At 36.3% G+C, this 17,639-nt stretch overlaps 1 protein-coding gene across 3 annotated transcripts in view; it reads right to left on the reverse strand.

Annotated features, from left to right (window-relative positions):
* Positions 1-17,639, reverse strand: part of pex5la (peroxisomal biogenesis factor 5-like a) — an 80,606-nt gene that overhangs the window by 17,323 nt on the left and 45,644 nt on the right. For 2 of the 3 annotated variants that reach the window (XM_032571716.1, XM_032571714.1), the window contains 8 exons: positions 16,900-17,109; positions 16,062-16,182; positions 14,696-14,789; positions 14,409-14,438; positions 12,000-12,095; positions 5,112-5,228; positions 3,411-3,554; positions 1,175-1,245 (listed from right to left, as the gene is read on the reverse strand). In XM_032571716.1, the coding sequence (XP_032427607.1) occupies positions 1,175-1,245; positions 3,411-3,554; positions 5,112-5,228; positions 12,000-12,095; positions 14,409-14,438; positions 14,696-14,789; positions 16,062-16,182; positions 16,900-17,109 (883 nt within the window). The remainder of the gene's footprint in view (positions 1-1,174; positions 1,246-3,410; positions 3,555-5,111; positions 5,229-11,999; positions 12,096-14,408; positions 14,439-14,695; positions 14,790-16,061; positions 16,183-16,899; positions 17,110-17,639) is intronic. The other variant, XM_032571715.1, reaches the window with a different exon arrangement.

A 17,639-nucleotide genomic window follows, 5' to 3' on the forward strand; every position in this document is an offset into this window, starting at 1 on the left:
GTCATGTCTGGGAATAAATGATTCATGTTTTGATTTATTTAGCTACACACAGCAAGTGCTTGTGTTGTGCAGAACTGTGGCTGGATACTTTAATGATTAAAAACTAAAACCTATTCAGACAGTAAGTTTTTGTAATTAGATGCAAAATGGCAACGTGATGGCTGCCAGTTGATAAAGATCAGAGTAGCAACAGCAGGATTAATGCCAGAAAAAAAATCTAATCTCACTTCAGACCAAACTACTCCTCACAGATGGAGTGATTACATAACAATCAAAGTCAATATGAAGCCAGCAAGCAACCTGAAATTTGAAAGGTGCTCGTATGCAAGAAGACCATTTTAGAGGCAGAAAAATAACTATAGATCTGCTTTGTAATCAGTTCAGTTTGAACCTAAATTATCTGCTTATCTACTAAAAAAGTAAATTGATGAAATACTTTGAAAGTATGGATTATTTCTCCTCAGCAGCACCTTTACTTCACTTGTCAGTATTCACACTCTGGGAAAGGTGCAATTTCTGACTTTGGCAGAGTTGTGAATGAAATTGGGCCACCTCCTATTGAGGAATCCAGTCAGAGCCCCGACTTTTGCAATCACAGTCCAGGCAGGGTTCCTCTAGTTTAAGAATAGGAAAAAATTACATAAATTGTTCTTCCAATATGGTTTAAGGCAATTCAATAGAAACTAGTGGAGGCCTTATGCCTTTTAGAGCTGTGGCTACACTTCCATTTCTTACTAAGATATTCATAGCCTTTTTACTTACATTTTGTCATGTTACAACCTCATCTTTCATTGTATTTATTACAGGTGGCTCTACTCAGTGTTGTCTCAGGTAGGCTGAATACAAATGCACATCATAGTTTTCTGAGTATTATTTGTAAATCATATTTCATCTTTCTATCCTTCCTTGTGTGCTTCCTTGTGTTGCTCGATCGCATAAAATATCAAGAAAATACATTAATTGTATAGTTGAAATGTGACAAAATGTAAAAAAAAAAAAAAAAGTCCAATTCATGGTACTTTGCAAAGGTCTTGGCGTCCATTTATCTCTAACTCCAGCTGTATGTGCATATACTGTCAGAACGCTTGTATAAACCTCTAAGCAAATATGAAATCAGGATCTTTTGTTATTTTTAGATTTCAAATCAGAACCGAACTCAGATGTTTCTCATTACCTTTGGAGGGAGACAATTGCCGCCTGCTCATTTTCATTTTCTGCCTGTGTTGTCCCTAAGACTTGCCAGGCCTGTAGGGAAACAGAGAATACAGATATCAGTAAATAGCAGGAAGGAAAAATCATAGCGTGTCTTCTCAGGGGGGTCAAACACAGAAGGAATAAAAAACAGAGATCTGTCACAGAGCGACTGATGCTGCTGCTGCAGATCAACTGGCTTACATGAGCTCCAGAGCTTATCAACCACAGCCGAGCATTTCGCTCCTCTTAGTTGAAGAAATGTACCTTTAATTTATTTGATTATTTTAGCTTCCCAGTTTCATTCCCCATCTCATTTGGGTAATTAATTTGTTTAAATCTTGATTAGGTAAAATGCCTATAAGTCAATTAAATCTTTTTGTGAATGTTTTTCACCATGTAGGTAATAAAAGCAATTACACAAACACCAAATCTTCAGTGGATCAAAGATAAGAATCATTTTCCTTTGAATGATGGATCCTAATTTTCCCAGTGAATAAATAACTTTGCCTTGTTGCCCATTTTATTCCAATGGTTGTAAGACAATTTGTTGTAAACCAGAGTAAATATATTTGAGTTTGCATCAAGCTGCTCAAATTAACCATTAATTGAATTTGAACTAAGAAGAATGAAAAGTAAGTGATTACTTCAAAACTTATAGAGAAACAAGCCTGAAATTTTGGAGATTTAAGAAGTGCAAAAAATGCTATGAGTTGAAAGATCTGACGACAGTTTGTGTTTCAGGACATTGTAAACATAAATAAGATGATTTGCATTCAGTGCCTATATGTACCTTGGAAAAATAAAGCACTTTGGTATTACAGCTTTACATACAAATTGCTGTGTTGGCAATTTTTTACTGAGGCCTAATGTTTGCAAAGTCAAGGAACAGAGCCAGCAAAATTAATCAGCCATAGACCGACAGATGAGATCAGCTTTGGTTTCTAACTCACGGAGAAATACGAGTATAATAACTTCTTAGGCAAATTTCAGGGATTGTATATGATCCTATATAGCTAACAGGGAAACAGGAGTTGTACCAGTTCCTGAAGAGCTGAGCTAGTAACTCATTTTACAAGAAAACTTTCTTCTGCTCTTTAACTTAACAAAAAAAAAAAAAGATTTAATGTTCGAAGATAAGTTTGAGGGTTTTTTTTCTATGTCTGACTAAAATTGTTCATTTTTGTATGACCTCAGTGATTTTCTCAGGGTGGAAACTAAACCCTTCAACAGCAGCACTAATTTTATTTCCATTTAAATGTCCTGTCTTCCACAAACAGGTTCATGTTCTTTACGTTCTCATATTTTTAAAGGAGAAATGGTTAATAACTACAATGCCTTGCAAACATATTCACACCCTTTGAATGTTTTCACACTTTGTCACATGAGTGGGATTTTACGTGACAGACATAATCAAAACACAAACACAGAGACTGCAGATAATTGCTAAGTAGAAAGAAAATGACTAAACATTTTAAACAAACTGGAATCTAAAAACTATAATGTAAAGGTACGTTTATTGACTTATTTTGAAGGTAATCTCTGACGATGCTGTTTTGCTTGACTCTTTGAAACGAGGGGCAAAATGATTTCTGAATGATTCACGGTGGGGCAATAAGCCACTAAGCACCCTATGAGGAATTTGGGAATCGTATTAGTTCCATACACCACAGGATAATCCTCTCCTTGGAGTAACTGGCACATTTCTGAATGTTCCAGGGGACTCTGAAAGCACTTCGTGTGACGGCTTTGCTCTTTGAGCTTGCAAAGAGGTCACTCTTTTAGTAAAAAGAGGAAGATTTAAAAATATACTAGAATGAGCTATTATTCAGCTCGTTGAGCAAATGGAAGCCCTGATGAGGAGCAAGTTGTGAGCTACAGTAAACACTCCTGCTGCCGGCAATCAGCGTCAGGTCTTTGGATGCTGTCTGCTAAATCAGCTTCACACAGCCTGTGGTCAGGCAGGCGTTCTTCCTGTGCAGCTTCTCACCGCATGAGGTGGAGAAGGTGGGGTTGGACTGTGATTAAGGTATGCAGCTTATCCAGGTGCTGGCTGCAGTATTTCTCGCAATCACAAGAAATGTTCCTTCCTTCTCCTCCCATAAAATGTATGTAAATAAGAACGTCCCTATGGTTAACTTTGGTAGTCAAATAGAGCAAAGAGCAAACAAACCACAAACCAAGGAGTGTGTGTTATCTCGTGTGCTAAATGAATTCACCTCTGAATCATGAGGGTCTTGCAAGACAGCTGCTTCGAGCAAAAGCACAGCGTTTGGCAAGTCTCCCTCTCGAGATTTCTTCAGTCCCTCCTCAAATGCATTAGGCAAGTCCTTATAAGGATTATCTGTGTGGAAGTAGTAACCCTGTCAGCAGAGGAGAAAACAACAAAAACAGGGGCAGAGGCAATGTCAGTTTTTCTTCACATGAAAATGCACACCAATGCAGCGATCCCGTGCTGTTGATTTTTAAGTAAAGCTCCAACAGGAGGCATTGCTTTTTTTCCCCCTTTCTGCTTCACATCAAAACCATGAGGACCTCCTTTGGGTTCGACTATTCTCTTTAAATGTTAAACCTTGCATCCTTTTTACTTGGGTGAACATACTCTTTTACATGGATTTGTCCTTGATGACTTTGAAACTGCTTTTTCTGTAAGATCTTACTCTGCTAGGAATCAGAAGACCCATAGTGCTAATATTATGGGGTTTGCTTTTATGAGAAGGTCAGTTCATGGTTGAATGGTTCAGGAATACTCTGGTGTACAGTAGGGACTTTTACATTAAAATTCCAAAGTAATAAAATTAATTATACATTTGGTATGCAAAAAAGAAACTAATATTCTCTTGTGTCAATATTGCATGACTTTATAAAGAGCTTATTTCCAAAACATTGAAAATGTTTTTGATATTTTATTAGAGCCTTTCGCAACATGAAATTGAGGATTATTTTATTTTTTAAGCCTTTGGCGAGTCTAAAGGCTGCTGTAGTATTCATGCCTTGACTTTTGATTTTCAAGATTGACTTGGACAAGTTTCAGAAGTCGGGCAAAAAATAGTCAAAATCTTATAAAGAAATGATCATGTAGATGTAATCCCTTATATAGACAGCAAAACAAAACAATGAATAAACAGGTTTGTGTTTCTATACCAACTGAAATGTGTGAATCATTTATTAATTACACAATTTGATAAAGGTTTACTGTAGTTTTACTGTAATTATTTTGAATCACCTGTGCTACAGAGCATCAGACAACAATTTAGAAGCTCATAAATTAAACCGTAACACCTGATTTGTTAAACTGAACGGCGACTCGTCTGCTTGGATGTAGATGCTTTGGCCCCACCCACTGACCTCAATTAGCAATGCTGCAAATAAGTTACTGTGCTGCTACATAAAGTTATGAAAAAACCTTTAATGTCTGATTTTTAAATTATGTATAACGTTATCAAATATGTAAATAATTATCAATGAATGACTCATTTTGTATTGCACTGTCTCTTTAGTCTCTTAATATGCATTAAATTAAAATCCTAATCTGTGAACTTTGTGCAACTCCTAGTAAATAATGCATTGTTTATTGTAGGTGTGCTGTGACTACATGAATCGTTTTAAGACACCAAAACAGAACAGATTTCATCTCAAGGCAGTTTACAAACATACAAATTACACATTTATTTACATGCATTTCAGTTTAACCCTGAGTAAAACACAAAGTGGCTTAATTTGTTTCATAATGTCAACAGGTTAAAAATGGTCTGTCTTATGGAAGGAGAGCTGATTTTATTGAGTTATTACCAACAATGTCTCCTTCTGAGCAAACATGTGGCTACAGTGGAAAGGAATGATCATTTTAAATGTCTTCTGCACATTTTCTTCACTATCTGGAGAGATCCCTGCACATGGATGCTGTAAGACATTCTGACCTTTTCATGTGGAGATACAGATGAGGGTATTTGTGCCTGCTCGTTTTCTGTCAGCCAGTTTCGTCGGGCCAGTTCTTCCCACTCTGCCTGCATTTTGTCCCAGAACTCTGTGTCCGACTGCAGACATCATAGAGAGGAAGCAGAGGAGGGTTATGGTTGCTTAGATGGGGAGAGAGTGCAAGGTGACAGCGGGGAATGACTGATTAGTGTGCTGTAAAACAAAAGCTCCTGTTAGGTTTTCCATCACCTGGAAATGTCACATTTGTCAAGATCAGCGAGTCTTTGTAATTTATGGACTTCACCCTCCTTCTGACTTATAATTATATGTCAAAGTGGAGCTTAAAAAAGTTTGTAAATTGAAAACAAAAATATGGATAAAAAAATAATCAAGTCCTTTAGTAATTGAGCAGCAGGTCAAAAAAAAAGGATATTTAATAAAATAAAACACAATGTAATGAAAGTAAATTATATTAATGTGTTATATATTTTAATGGTGCCCTTAAAATATATAATTTAATGTAATTAAGCTCTATAATCATATTTTTATTATAGAATGAAATATAGTTTAAAAATATCTTAATTGCAAATGTGAAAGCATCCCAACCCAGGACTTTACAGTCTCTATCAGCTTGACATTTGAACTGTTATTTGCTGGCATTTAATTAGCTGCTAACAGAGCTGAGGTTCGCTCTAGATGGGCGACCTGTCAGTTTAAGATGCCAAATCACTTTCTGCATTTACGTTTCATCTTTATGTTTGGCAGGGAAGCAAATCCTGGACCTTTGAGATAGAGGAGCCTTTACTTCATGAACCTTTGTCTTTTAAAGCCTCTGTTTGAAACTTCAATATGAGACATAAATGAATTGTTTTCAGTTTGAATCCATTATTCCCATATACTATAATCTGAAATCTTTCTATTTGTACACTGTATAAGTTTTAGACTGATTCGGTGAACATCAGCGTTAAGAACGAAGGATGTGTTTAATTTTATTTAATTAATAGCAGACTTCATTGTAATTTATGATGCATTAAATACTCTTTAAAAGCATAATAGTACTTTGCATTGAAAATATTTAACTTACTTAATGTGAATTCATCTACGTCTACAACAAATAGGGAGGTCATGAGGGAAATGACCCTGAGGATGCAGTAAAAGTGCCAAAAAAAGACAGTAAGTCGATGTTTTGGCTCTGTTCTTTATCCCATAACGTGTGTGTGAAAACACTGGTTCTGTCAGGAGGAATGGGCCAGAACTCCATCAAACTATTGTGAGAAGTTTGAGATTGGAAAACCCAAAATGTTTGACCCAAGTCATACAGTTGACAGTACTGAGGAAATGCATGCAAACTTATGGTCTTAAAGAAATTAATAAATAAACCTCTGACACATTCTTTTTCTTATTATTGTGGCATATAGGAATAATTTGGGTAACTTCAACTGAGCTAAAATGAGTTTGGACTGTTTCACAGTATGTGCTATACATACTGTGAATGTACAGTATGTCTCTTATGTATTTAAACGTCCAGTTTCAACTATTAAAAAATGATTGACTGAAAACTGGAACAGTGCTAATTACTAAATTAATTTTACTAAATTAATTTCTTCGATGACAGAGTTGGTCAGTCTTTCACCTCGTGGTTTGATTTGTTTGTATTAGTTGGAAAATATGCAAACAACCGACTTATCAAAAAAACCCATTACAATTAAATTCTTAATAGCTACCATTTGATTTTACTTTAGTTTAGGCTGAAAAATCTTATTTTACAAACTCAAAGCAGATATTGTTAGAGAAATGTTTCTCTGAAGGAAGATCGACTCCGATCCCAACCAACATCAGTTGAGCATGAATCAAGTTCAAGTTTTTTGTGTTTATACATTTGAACACTTAATGAGTGGTCCCATCTCTTTTTGTGCATATGGCTGCCACTACAGATGCTTTCACTGGCAATGAATAGCCTCAGCCTTTTCTCTTCCATCTGGCTGGTTCCATGATTTTCGGATGTCTTCCTGTCAGAAAGGAGAGCGAACCGGGAAGAATGAAGCCAAGCAGAGCAGAACAGCCTTGTGCGACTGACTGACTAAAGCCTGAACTCCATCAGTACATGACGGATCAAAATACAGTCACTGTGTGTGCACTGATGCTGCAGATGGGTGTAAAATACAGATCTATATATTTACACGGCAAGAAGACGGGAGTTGATGTGAGGTGACATTAAATCCTCCACATGATTGATAGAGGCCATCATGTTGCTCCACTGAGTGTTTACCTTATTTTGATTTTAACATCTTTTGCAATTTGAGAAACTTAAATAAATAAAGTTAAAGTTTATTCTATATCTTTATTCACTAAATATTTTATACTGAGTATTGTTGCAGTATGTATAATGTGAGTTATCCTTTAAAGCAGATTTGTTTTAGTACTTTGGCGGAACCATCACACATTGCATCTCATTTGTTTCTGATTGCTTTTAATGTCCGTCCTGATGCCTGTTTTAATGATTTTCATGCAGCAGCTATTATCATTTTCATAATGCTGCCTTAATGCTTTTCATTATTCCTTACAGTGACGTGGGCTGTGACTTAGTTCATTGTCTTATTACTGTATCTTGTCAATCTACTCTTCCTCTAATCACATCAAATGATGAGATGCATGTTTGAAATGGAGTGAGTGTGCAGGCATGTTATTATTACAAATATGTTTTCTTATATTGCTGTGATGTTGTTTTTAACACTGGTGCTGACAGTTTAATTAAGGGAAACAGAGCAAAAACACAGAGAGAAAATTTAAATCCTGTGTCTTTCTGGAAGGAGCCCATAGCTCTGACTTTTAATCTGAGCCGCTCTGAAGGAGCTCCCAGCCAATAAACATGTCACAACTGGTTAGAAATTAATTGGTAATACCTACATCATGATTAGTGTGGCTTAATCTGCATAGGACAGAGAGAGGGTATATGCAACCTAAGTAGATTTTCACTCTACTGACAACAACTACAATCCATGTCAGGTGCATAGAAACTATTTAATATTCTAAACTTAAAATTAAAATATAATCAGTCCAATAAAAACATTTTATAATACAGAAATGTGGGTTTAATAAAAAATGTCATTCTTACCAGTTTAAAGGTTATTTTCAAAATGAATATGACTACATATCTTCAGACAAATTTAAATGCACGGGATGTTAAATGATTTGCATGACCACATACAATAGTCACATTATTAAAATACCATTGTGGAAGTTTTTCCAGTAATCTTATCCTTTCACTTTCATTAAAATATCAATGCATAAACCCAGCACTGCAAAGCGACCCCTGTTTTTGCCTCATTAAGCATTGCTCCCAATTCGTATACTGTAATCCCAAAAGGAATTGAATAAAAAGGTTTGTTAGAGCACAAATGAGCCTTTTCACCATCCACATTAATTTGGTCCAAGAGATAAAACCTAACATTCTGCAAAGCCAGCTGTCGTATATAAACTTTATGTTCACCAGCTGCCAGACAAGCACAAAAAAACGGTGTATAAAGAATCCTCACAAAAAAAGAACCTCAGCAATGTAATGTAAAAATAGAAAACTGCTGTTCATTTGAAGTGTAGTTTCTTTATTCTGACAGGGAAGAAGGCTTGGAGACATGGGAGACTTTTAATAGTAATCTTTTTTTGATAAACACACAATTATTAACCCTTTATGACCTTAGTTTCTAATGTCTGTCTGGACATTTTTGCTTGTTTTAATTGTACGCAGTTCTTTAAATGTCCTGTGAGTAAAAATATATTTGCCCATTTATCCATAACAACTGGAACTTTCAATAGCTAGCAAGTTATTTCCACAATTTACCGTCTATTAAAAGAATGTCTCTGATTAATTTCACTCCCTGCTACAGTGGGGTGAAATTACCGTAATAACCCAAGATTGGCTGGAAAACGCAACGTCTCCGCTTTCAGAAAACATTGGAATTTTTTACGGTACTGCAAATTTGGTTGGCTCGTCTGCGCTCTGTTTGGTCTGGAAGGATTAAAGAGTTAAACATTTGCATATATTGTAACTCCTAATATATGAATCCATCAGGATTAATTTATTAGATCGGGATTTGTTATGATTCATAAAAATCCTATTAGAAAAAGTGTTTATTTGGCATTCAACTGTGTTATGCTGGGTAGCCTAAAAGTTTTAACATTAAACATACATTTTTATTATTTTGAATTGAGTCAGAGTCTCTGGAGCCGAGCAAGTAGTTCCTCGAAGTTTCTTAACCATATTTTGCCCAGGGAGCATATTTAAGAAAAAAAGGGAAAGTCTCATTATTTACCGGTGACACAGCAGCCTCCTGATGGGGGAAAAAGTCCTTTTCATCTGCAGCACATTCCTGGCCTGGCCTTTTAATGTTAATGAGCTACCCGCTGCTATGCTGCATAGGGCAAGTCCTTGGTCAGCAGGACAAAAATAGGAAGCTGGAGTCCTGATAATGTCACTCAGAGGAGAATAAAACATCTCCTTGTACAAAATACTACAAAGTTATTAAAGAAGGGAATAATAAAACTTTGGAAATGTCTTTCAGGAGCTAACGGTGTGCTTCTGTTGCGAACCGTCACAAAACCATTGTAAGCTGTTGTAACATCAATCAAAACGTCAATCAATGTCTGATCTTTTATTCTCAAAGGAAATAATCCCTAAAGATAAATTGTCAAATACCAATGAAAACATGCAAAAAATGGTTAAGAACAAATAATTTTTCTACATGACTGATTACGATTTAATTTAATTGTTTACAACCTGGTTTTAATGGCTGTTTGCTTAGTAGGAAGCATTTTCATTAGTTCCAAATTACAAATTATGTATTTTGCAATTACAGTTTCTATTCTATTCTATTCTATTCTGTTTTTGAATATTATTTAATAGGTTTTTCATGGTTCTCTTTCATAAAATTGCCTGCATGCAAATAAAACAGTTTGCAACAATAACACAATAATATGATAGATGACAAAGGAATATATGAAGGTCAGATGAGATGATAGACAAATAAAACAACAGTTTCAGAGTGAAAACTGAAACTCTGCAAATCCTTCAGAGAAAGAAGAGATACAGTCTTCACAGAACTGTATTTCTTCTGCAATCCCAAATTGTCTGCTTTTCACGATGTTCTGAATAACAAAAGTAAAACCCTCCTGTTGTCATTTTATACAAAAGAGGACTTACGGTCACCTTTCTCTCATTTTATCACCAGTGTGGGAGTATTTTTAATTGTCCCTCAGTGTTCTTCAAAGTCATGCTTTGGCTGTTTCAGTGGTTTCATGAAAGTATTTCACTGTCACCACCTCATTTAAAATGCACAGCCATTTGCCTTCTTTAAATATCTCTTCATCACCTTCCTCGAACAGGAATTCAAAGCTGAGCCCCATCTCTTGGATCACCACCCTTTCTCCTCCCTTCTCCATTGAGTTTTATGCATAAGGACATAAAACCTTACAGTTTCTTATCAGGGACGACTCTGTAAGACGGAGCTCATACTTCTGAGACTAATTCTTTGTCTGCTGCCTCTCTGGGCCCTAATTTCCTGATGTTTGTCTGGCTCTTCTAATCCAATGAATTAAAGTGAAAAGCTCAGTGCTAATTTAATATTCTCTGAGCTATCTCTTTTAGGATTTCTAGATGAATGTGAAAGGGCATGAGTATGGACTGCCTTTTAAATTGGAGTTATGTGATGCGGGCTTTGGACACTTACAACAAAAGCAAGAAACATTAAGCCTCCTTGAAGCACAAGGTATCCACAGAGGAGGCTGAGGCTGAAGGATACAATTACAAGTTGATGTGGCAGGCTGAGATGGTGTCGTTTTTGTGGATAGTTTTTGTCTTTTGTCGTGAGACATCATTGCTACGTTTGAAAAGGGATTTCCAATTCCTGAAGTCTCTGCTAGAGCTTTCGCACACATTCCATAGTTGCTTCCTATGCTATTCAAAAGTCTGTAGAGTAGGCCTACTTTAATTCATTGGTAGTAGAAGTGAGAAGTACTCATTTAAGTGTAAAAAGTATTGGGGCGTAGTGTAGCGCTGTGGTTAGAATGGGTGCCCTGACATAGCCGTCCTGAGTTCAACACTCATTCTTGAGTCTTTGGGAATATTTTCTCTTTTCTCTATCCCCTCCCTGGCAGACTACTGCTACATAAAGGCCACTAGAGCGGAAAGTCGGCCGTCTTGTTGAAATTGAAATTTTTTAAGATAAAATTCCATATTTAACCGCTAGTTGGCATCAGAATAATGCAGGAATTGAAACTTAAGAGCAGAACTTTGTTACATTACAGGATAAAAAATTTTATATATCAGCTCAACATTTAATGGTCTTGAAAAACCATCCATATATGCCAAACAATGCACATTAAAAAATTTTATTTGTTTTCTTTTCTTTTTGGGGGGATTTAAATTGGTGGTGTAATTATAAAGAAATGGCTTTAAAAAAATAACAAAAACATAAGACTCCATAGGACTATAAGATATAAGAAAAACAGAAAACGTTTTTTTAAGCATTTCTTCTGCAGGGATTCATTTGGGAGCATTGGGTATAAAGTGTGAGCTTTATTCATAGCTTACCCCACAGAGTTAGCATTGTTTTTTGTTCTTTAAATAAACAGCCAGAATTATTGCTGTTGTTAAAAAACTAAATAAAAAAAAAAACTAAATAATCTGTTTAGTCTGTTTTCATCATTCCATCTCCTGACTTTAAAAAAATATCCCTCACAAGGACATTACACAAGTTACACAAATTTTATCTGCTGGAAATTGAAAAACCATCTTGGCGATTCATGTTAAATCTCATTAAAAGTTGGCGGGGAAGATGCCTTGCTTTTGACAGGTGACAGATGTGAGCAATAGCACTGAGCTGCACACGGCTTACCTCAACAGCAGCCTTGGCTCGCTCAAACTCCTCCTCCAGGGACTGATGTCTTGACAGGAGGGCACTCCCCCAGCGCTGCTCCTTCGTTAGACGAGCCTGTCACACACACACACACACGCATACACCCCTTTCATGATATAAACATTTATGCCAAGAAAAGGTCTATTACACGTACACCTTTACATTCACGTAGCACATCACAGCACACACGCGCAGCCAAAGGAAGAGGCGGGTTGGGAGAGTGTGCAGGGTCAGCCGTTGCTGCTTTCTCAGGGCCGAGTACATAGTCCTGCCTCAACAAAGCCTCTAACATGCTCAGGAAGGATAGCAGATCTCAGCAACCACCACCAGCGTACATCCCCACCACCCGATCCACATCTGAAAAAACTGGCTTCTCTCAATTTCATCCCAAGCCTGGACCAATTTCTGTGCACCTGCACATGCAATAGTAATAAAAAAAACAACACAAGCTGATATATTTTCTGTGACAAACTTAGATGCAATGCTTTGTCCTGCTTTGAAAAAAATAATCATCGAGTTAAGTCCATGCATGTAGTTTGGCATTGTCAGACTGCAGTGTAATTTCTATTATGTTTATTACAAATCTGCTCTAGTAAATTGTTTTTATATAACCCTTCATGTTCTGGTATGATATGACACAAGATTTACTGTAAATAGAAAAGGCTACATGTATCCCAAGGCAAGTAAATCTATTACAAAGACCAACACTGCTCTATCTTCTGATTTTATTGCTTGGGAGGTAGGCGAGTTATTACCTGCAGCAATTTCCATCTCTAAAGATGGGAATTGAAGTTTAATTTAGGTTGATGCCACTAAATGGATCAGGAAAATTAAAAAAAGCCAATGCATATTTGAAAGAAACAAAAATATAGCCAGATTTAGAGTTTCTGGTGCCCTTTGGGATGGCAAAACATTATTTTAATACACTGCAGTTGGTGTTTTAAAGGAAAAATCCACCCAAAAGGGACACAAAACAGGGAATTTAATTTTCTACATCTTTACAGCATAATTATCTGTGGACAATATTCAATTAGAAACCAAACAACAATTTTCATTCAACTGAGAACAGGACTATTTAGTTATGATTTAAGATAAAGTTGAGAAATTAAAAATGACTTAACTGAAAAGATTTCAGATTTCTTTTCTTTTATATATAAATGATCACACATCATGTGATCATTGTGTATTTCTTGCCTTTCTTTAGTAAAATAAGTAATGTCACACAAATTGCAAAGTGGAGTAAGAATACTCTGGCTGTCCTCTTAATTACTGTTGCTAAGTTATGCTTATTTTCCATCATGGTGCAAACAAAGTTCAATTGCAAATCAAAATGCTAAGTCATTATAAAGAGGGCATCATAAAAAGGGATAAAAACTGAATGTTGCCTGTTGTACCTATAATTGAATCAGAGGTTTTACTATGGATGTAGTAAAGCAAATTTCAGGATACAACTATGTAGATTATGATTTACCATTAGGGTGAATGCTGACTGTCTTTCTTGCTTTTATTTTCAGTAAAAGAAAGTGAACCCTCAGTCAATTCTAGGATATTAGTGTGGAAATTATCTAGGTTGTATCATTTTATCAGGCTATGCAGTGGTTTAATCCTCATGCATTTAAAATCAAATAAGATTTTGCTATGTTATTATTGACCTAAAAAGACGTGTATAAAAAACCCCATGCCATGTACCTAAAACACATAAAGCTCTATAATTTAAAGAGGATGCAAGAGTGTTTTTTTTAATTTTTTATCATGAGTTAGGGTGGATTTTTCCTTAAGCTCAAATAATTGAGCCACACAATTGTTGTTAGTTAGTTGGGAAATAAATCATGCAAGACATGTTTCCTCTATGCATGCATGCTTTTCCATGTATTTTTATGTATGTGAAGAGGGTGTGTTGGTTTAAGGGTCACTAAGTAGACAGGAAAGTAAAACTAATCTCCACAGTATCTGAGTCACAGATATAGCTTGTAATTCCAAAGTGAAACACATTTCTGTGTTTGTTTGTCAATAAGGTCCTTCCATGTGGAGCTTCTATCTTTACTCCAAAATCTATTATTCATGAGAGCTGAAAAGGTGATATATGCTTGCTTAGTAGGACCAACACTAATGGGCTCAGGGTAAAGCAGCTAAATAATTCATAGGCTATTAATCTAATAATGGCATCTGGAAACAAGACTCCTTACGTTAACCTACAGAGCGGCGTCAACGAAAAAGAGAAGCGCGTGACATTTGGACATAAAGGCACCACAAAAGGAAATGGTAACAGTGAATGTTGATTCCTTCGAATAACTAGGACTTTGGTCCTTATTGAGATGGTGTCATGCTGTTGAAGTGGTGCAAATGTAAAAGTCTTTTGTTGCTGAAAGGATATATAGGGAGGCTTACATGTCTTCCACTAATATACTGCCTGTTGAGCTGAAATGGAAGAATTGTAGGTGTTAGGACAAAATGATGGGTAAACAATGACAGAACAGAGTGACTTGTCAGACACAAGCTTGGATATACATCACCATTGTGCAGTTGTTAAATAAGTTAAACTCATTTAAAATGTCTAAATGATGATTGGATATGTTAAACTGTTCATATCAATGAACAGGGTTTAAATTGCACACACAGAGCTCACGGTAGTGACATTATCTCTCAGCTCTTCTGCTGTAATACTGAATACTTACTTGTGATGCCAAGGCTGATTCTGGCTCTGCTTTGGTGTTTGCTTCCAACAAGTTCTTATTTGATGAGTCAGATTGGATTTTGCAGTCTATAGACCTGCGGGAGAAAAACATCAACATGAGGTGCAATATAGCACGTTACAAGTTATTTTATCTGGGTGTTTTTACTTGACACATATGTGATCATATGTGGAAATCCTTTTGGTGCTTCTAATGCAATCAACCCTTCCAGACCGAACGGAGCAGCGACTTTCCAGTCAAATTTGCGGTACCGTAATTCTGCCACATTTTGCGCTATCTGAAAAGTTCCAATGGTTTCTGAAAGGGGAGATGTTGCGCTTTCCAGCTAATATTGGGTTATTCCGGTAATTTCACCCCCTCTGTAGCAGGGAGTGAAATTAATCTGAAGGGTGCTCTTTTAATAGACAGTAAATTGTGAAAATATCTTGCTATATATTTAAAGTTCCATTTGTTATGGATAAATGGGAAAATATATTTACTCACAGAACATTTAAAGAATTGCGCACAATTAAAATAAGAAAAAATATCCATACAGACATTTTAAATTTATGTCTTAAAGGGTTAATGTCAACGTTTAAAGCTAAAAACAAATGATTTGTTTTAAGTCTGTTTCCCGGTAAGTTCAAATATGTTCAGATTTCAGCTGCTCCGAGGTTGTTTTGTTACTCATTCTGCTGCAAGTTGGCTCAATTTTGACGCGCAAGACGTAACCGGTAAAATCCGGTTTGGGATTTTCAAAATAAAACATCCGGAAGTAGTTCATTATTTCTTGCGTGGCCCGGTACCAATTGGTCCGCGGCCCGGTGGTTGGGGACCACTGATATAAACAATGTTTGCAACGCAATAGAGGAGGCCAAATTTCGGTGAACATTAGCAAAAACATTTGGTATCTGTTAGGATAGTCAGTTGTTTTGTTGTTATTATGTGGAGAGCAGAATGGTTTTATGGTTCTCATGTTTTTAAGAAAATTCACATCAAAATAAATGTTCTTTGCTTGTAAAAGACATGCTGCCTTAACAAACTAGTTTTAGTGTGATTAGCATTTTGTCTACAATGTGCAGATGGTGTTGTGTTGCTTAATGAGCAGAAACTGAAGGTTTATTTTATTATGACCAGACTGTTTTAGTACAAAAGCCACATCTGTTGCTACTTTAAGCATTCTCAGTATGCAGACATTACTGATTATTTACATTTCAGCTGACAAGGGAACAGCTTTTTCGTATGGGTCGTATCATAACAAATCATATAACAACATCATATCATGCATGATGTGAAGTACAGATTAGTAAAGAACATAGGATCATTTTTGTTATATCTTTAATTTGTAGGCAGAACAAAAACAACCTACCACAAGAACTCATTGGATGAGTTTTTTGAAGAGCGCCGTCTCTCCAGCTTCCATTTTCTGTTGCCATTCTTCTCAGCTTTGGGATTAAGTTCTTCCCATTTATCCAACGATCCAATGGTAACTAGGAAACATAATTGAAATACAAAAACATGATGATTGCCACACAATAGTTTTGAAACAACCTGAATTGAAAAACTGAATCCAAACACAATCATGTTTTGATCCTAGTAAAAAGCATGAAACTTTCCAGTAAAACATGACCTACAAAATAACCAATTAAGTCTGACAGGTCTTAATTGCCACTGATATTTCACAAATAAAAGAAGAGCTGATATTTTTCTCAAAAAGCTTCAGGACCTAAATCAGTGTCACTCTCTTTGACTTCCAGTGCATTATTACTTATCCCTTTCACCTTTTCAGACGCCAAATGCAAAAGTAATTGGCCCTATCCTGGAAATGCCTTTCAAAATGATAGCTGTCATTACCCTAAATTGGTTCGCCCCCTCTGTGGCCTATCCTGAGGATGTTTGAGGTGGCAGAATAATGGAAATTATTGCTATGGAGGGAAAGTGCCAGAATTGCAGAGAAAGGCTTGTGACGTTTTTGTAACTTTAGAGCACAGAGGTGACGTGAGCATAAAGCATTGCAGAGTATTTTCTTTAATATTTTCCCTTCATTGAATATATTGGCTTCATAAAATTAAAACCAAACAGAGATTTCAATTTATTTTGTGAGTCAGACAACAGTTGTTTCCAGGTATTAAAATTCTAAATAATTGCTGGTTCATTGAGGGACTAGTGACTTCTTTAAATTTTGATAAACAGCAAACTGTCTCTACCTGACTCAAGCGATGCCCTCTCAGGGTTTCGCATGCCTGGTCCTGTCTGTTCAACTTCCACCTGGATCAGCTCTGTCTCATCTGTCTTTTTCTTGTGTGAGCTGTTCTTTTGACCGTCACCCCGGGACACCAGAGCACTTTTCTTGTCCTTGCTATTCCTCCTTTCTCCCGGTTCACTGAGATCTAAAAGGTCCAGTGTCGAAGAAAGAACTGTAAGAGCAAAAAAATAAAAAAAGAGAGAAGTTAGGCTGCTAACAAAGACAAACCACTGTACATGGCAAGTGCAAACTGTCAGTGAAGACTTTTTAAAACAAAAAGCTATCAGCTTGGTTTTTCAGTAAATAAACTCTACATTGGGGCATAAACTGTTCACTTGGTTGTATAAGAAACAAAGATGAGAGGGAAAGGAAAAAGGTCTTTCAGTGAGGATATTTAATTCTTATTCACTGGTTTTATTGTGATTGCAGTCAGATTTATTGTAAATTCAGCTTTTGTTCTTTAAGCTGCAGTAGACAACTTTTAAAAATATGTTTTTTCCATATTTGATTAAACTGTAACTATGTCCTGACAGCGAAATATGAGACTGATAATCTGTGAAAAACTCAAACTCCATTGACTTCTTCTTGTGGTTCTACTGCCATCTGCAGAAATGGACCACACCCTGTCAGAGCCAGCAGGAAGATCTTAGTGCTGTCAATCATGCTCATGTACACATCACTCGCATGTCTGTCTGCTTGCTT

This window comes from Xiphophorus hellerii, chromosome 9 (assembly GCF_003331165.1).
Source record: "Xiphophorus hellerii strain 12219 chromosome 9, Xiphophorus_hellerii-4.1, whole genome shotgun sequence".
NCBI classification, from domain to species: domain Eukaryota; kingdom Metazoa; phylum Chordata; class Actinopteri; order Cyprinodontiformes; family Poeciliidae; genus Xiphophorus; species Xiphophorus hellerii.